This window comes from Carassius carassius, chromosome 48, assembly GCF_963082965.1.
Source record: "Carassius carassius chromosome 48, fCarCar2.1, whole genome shotgun sequence".
Taxonomy (NCBI): domain Eukaryota; kingdom Metazoa; phylum Chordata; class Actinopteri; order Cypriniformes; family Cyprinidae; genus Carassius; species Carassius carassius.
Window position 1 is genome coordinate 566,331 of NC_081802.1, and position 2,500 is coordinate 568,830.

Genomic DNA, 2,500 nt, shown 5'->3' on the forward strand with positions numbered 1-2,500 from the left:
TGCCCGTCCAATTTGGCGACGCGATGGGCGGGGCGCGAGTGGTGCATGCTGGGAAATGCAGTCCGCTCAGCCTAGCGAACACAAACAAAAAAGACTTAGAAAAAATACACTATTAGAACTTTTTTTTTCATTGTCTAATACATTTATTTTAAAATCACCACACAGCCCTCTCTAACTTTATTTATTTGTTTGTTTGTTCGCTGTGTGTAAACATTAGCATCCAGCTAATCTGTATCTTCATTTAAGTTTAGTTTGAATGAAACAAAAAAAAAATTGAACTGAAGTGGAATTGTCACAACCTCCTCTTCTTGTCCTGTGAAACAAAGGATTGTGGGTCATATAGACTGTATAAAAAGGTCATATATCATAAATGCTGTGATGCATACTCAGTGTAGTGCACTTCATGTATACTACAGTAAGCGTGCAGTAGTCTGGCGACCTCTAGTGGTTAAATCCGACACTGCTTCACATCCCTCGCAACTTAAATCAGTGCTATTGTGATTATTTACCACATTTCTGTTCTGTTTGCATGAATATGCCGTAATATAAACATAATTTTGGCATACTGTTGTAAATCGTCAGCTGCAAAGATCACAAAAAAGATGACTAATAAACAGGATAAAGAGCATTATTTTATTGATAAGGCAATTCTACCTGATGTTTTATATGGAAGCAAATACTCAGGACAGACGCTATGTTGAACGCTAGTTCCCAGGAGTTCAATATGGCGTCTAGGGCGATTATTTACAAGAATTTTTTTTGGAAAGGGTTAGTTTTTTAGTTAAACAATAATATTGAACACGCTATACTTCAATCTCTCGCAGCCTCGTTTTCACACTGTCCTAATCTACTAATACAACGAATGAAATATAAACTAGTGTTAACGGGGCCTTTCTGATGTAAAAGTTGACATGCTAGAATGTGCGAATTCCCCTAAAATACCACTTCCTGGTTAAACTTTCAGTTTTATTAGTGAAGCCGAGTGATGAAATGGGAAGTGTGGCCGTTACATGAATAATAAACAATCTGACGCACAGCGAGTATTAGACACGCCCACCAGCGGAAGGGTCGTTGTTGAACGATTCTTTCATTTTGAACGAATCTTTAAAGTGACTCGCGAAGAACGAGTCGTCTCAGGGAGTGAATGGTTCGGGGAGTCGCGCATGCGCAGTAGTTTCTGTACTGGAGTTCGTCTAGTTCACCTGTCATAATAGATTAATAATAAAATATTCATTAATTTAGTCTTTTTGAGTGAAGAACCAGTGAATGACCATGCAAGTAATGCCTGTTTATGAAATTCTAGCAATATTATAATTACAGATCAATAGGAAAGGGAGACCATCTAATTTGGAAAAATAGTAATTTGTGGATACAATTCCAGATTGAGTTTGGATTACACAAAACGGTCTAATCCAATTAATTTAGAAAGTGTTGTTCAAAGAAGAGAATCTAGGAAATTAACCCCACCATAATCTCATGAGTTCATTAATAAACACTCTTTATTACCTTTGTTACAACGTTCAGTGTATAGAAAATAACCATCATGACAGAAATTCACACATTTATAATCTGTAAGAAAAAAAAAGATACAATTTGAGACCAGAAACGCAGTAACTGTAAGAGTAAATAATAATGATAATAATGATGATAATGATGATGATAATAATAATAACTATGGGATAATAATAATTACACTAGGGAAGCGTGTAAATTAATTTCTCTATGCAATGCTGTCACGTGACAAAAGAACGAACGACAGGTTAAAGCCTTTTATACAGTCTTTTTATTATTATTATTATTATTATTATTATTATTATTATTTATTAATAATAAACATTAAAACATTAAGGCAGTACACTTAAAGTGAAGTGACATTCATTTAAAATTATAAAGACAAAATATATATATATATATATATATATAATAATAATAGCAATAATATACACACAGATTTGTTGCCAGTTTATGGGTCTGTCACGTGATGAAGGAACGACTCGAACCCGAAAGACCCATGAGAGATGAACTAATCAGTTCTGTTTCCGGCTCAAACCCGAACACTTGTCAGATAAGAGCTGAGGTGAACTAATCACAGACCCAGGTAAACAATGAATTCATCTTTTCTGTTTCTTATATCATTATAGTTTTGTATTGTTTGTAGTTTGATCAACGTTTGCGTGTTTGTACTAGTAGACGTTAGGAAAGTAACACTTAACATTTTAATTATATTTGATCAAATGAACCAAATGACTCGAAAAAGATTCGTTCATTTACATGAACGACACTCAAAGGTCCGAGTCGGTAAAATGATCCGAACTTCCCATCACTACACAACAGACCGCAAGCGCGAGGGGCGGGGCTTACGATCAGCGACGCCCCGCCCACACTGGACTCATGCAGTCGCTGGGGACGTGCCGCTCGCCGCGCTGTGTCACCTGCACGCGCATATGAACACACCTCTTCTTCTTCCTCTTCTTCCTCCGCGCGTGTAGCCGCTCATGGA

At 36.6% G+C, this 2,500-nt stretch overlaps 2 protein-coding genes across 2 annotated transcripts in view; one reads left to right on the forward strand and one right to left on the reverse strand.

Annotated features, from left to right (window-relative positions):
* The window catches only part of dstyk (dual serine/threonine and tyrosine protein kinase), a 25,383-nt gene extending 25,348 nt beyond the window's left edge, over positions 1 to 35 (reverse strand). The window contains exon 1 of the mRNA XM_059544165.1: positions 1 to 35. This exon is cut by the window's left edge and continues 582 nt beyond it. The gene's annotated coding sequence lies outside the window, so the exon portion shown is untranslated.
* A 2,348-nt stretch (positions 36 to 2,383) lies between these two features.
* Positions 2,384 to 2,500, forward strand: part of LOC132131586 (NUAK family SNF1-like kinase 2) — a 10,928-nt gene continuing 10,811 nt past the window's right edge. Inside the window, exon 1 of the mRNA XM_059543649.1 lies at positions 2,384 to 2,500. This exon is cut by the window's right edge and continues 157 nt beyond it. Coding sequence (XP_059399632.1) covers positions 2,496 to 2,500 — 5 coding nt within the window. The 5' untranslated portion in view covers positions 2,384 to 2,495.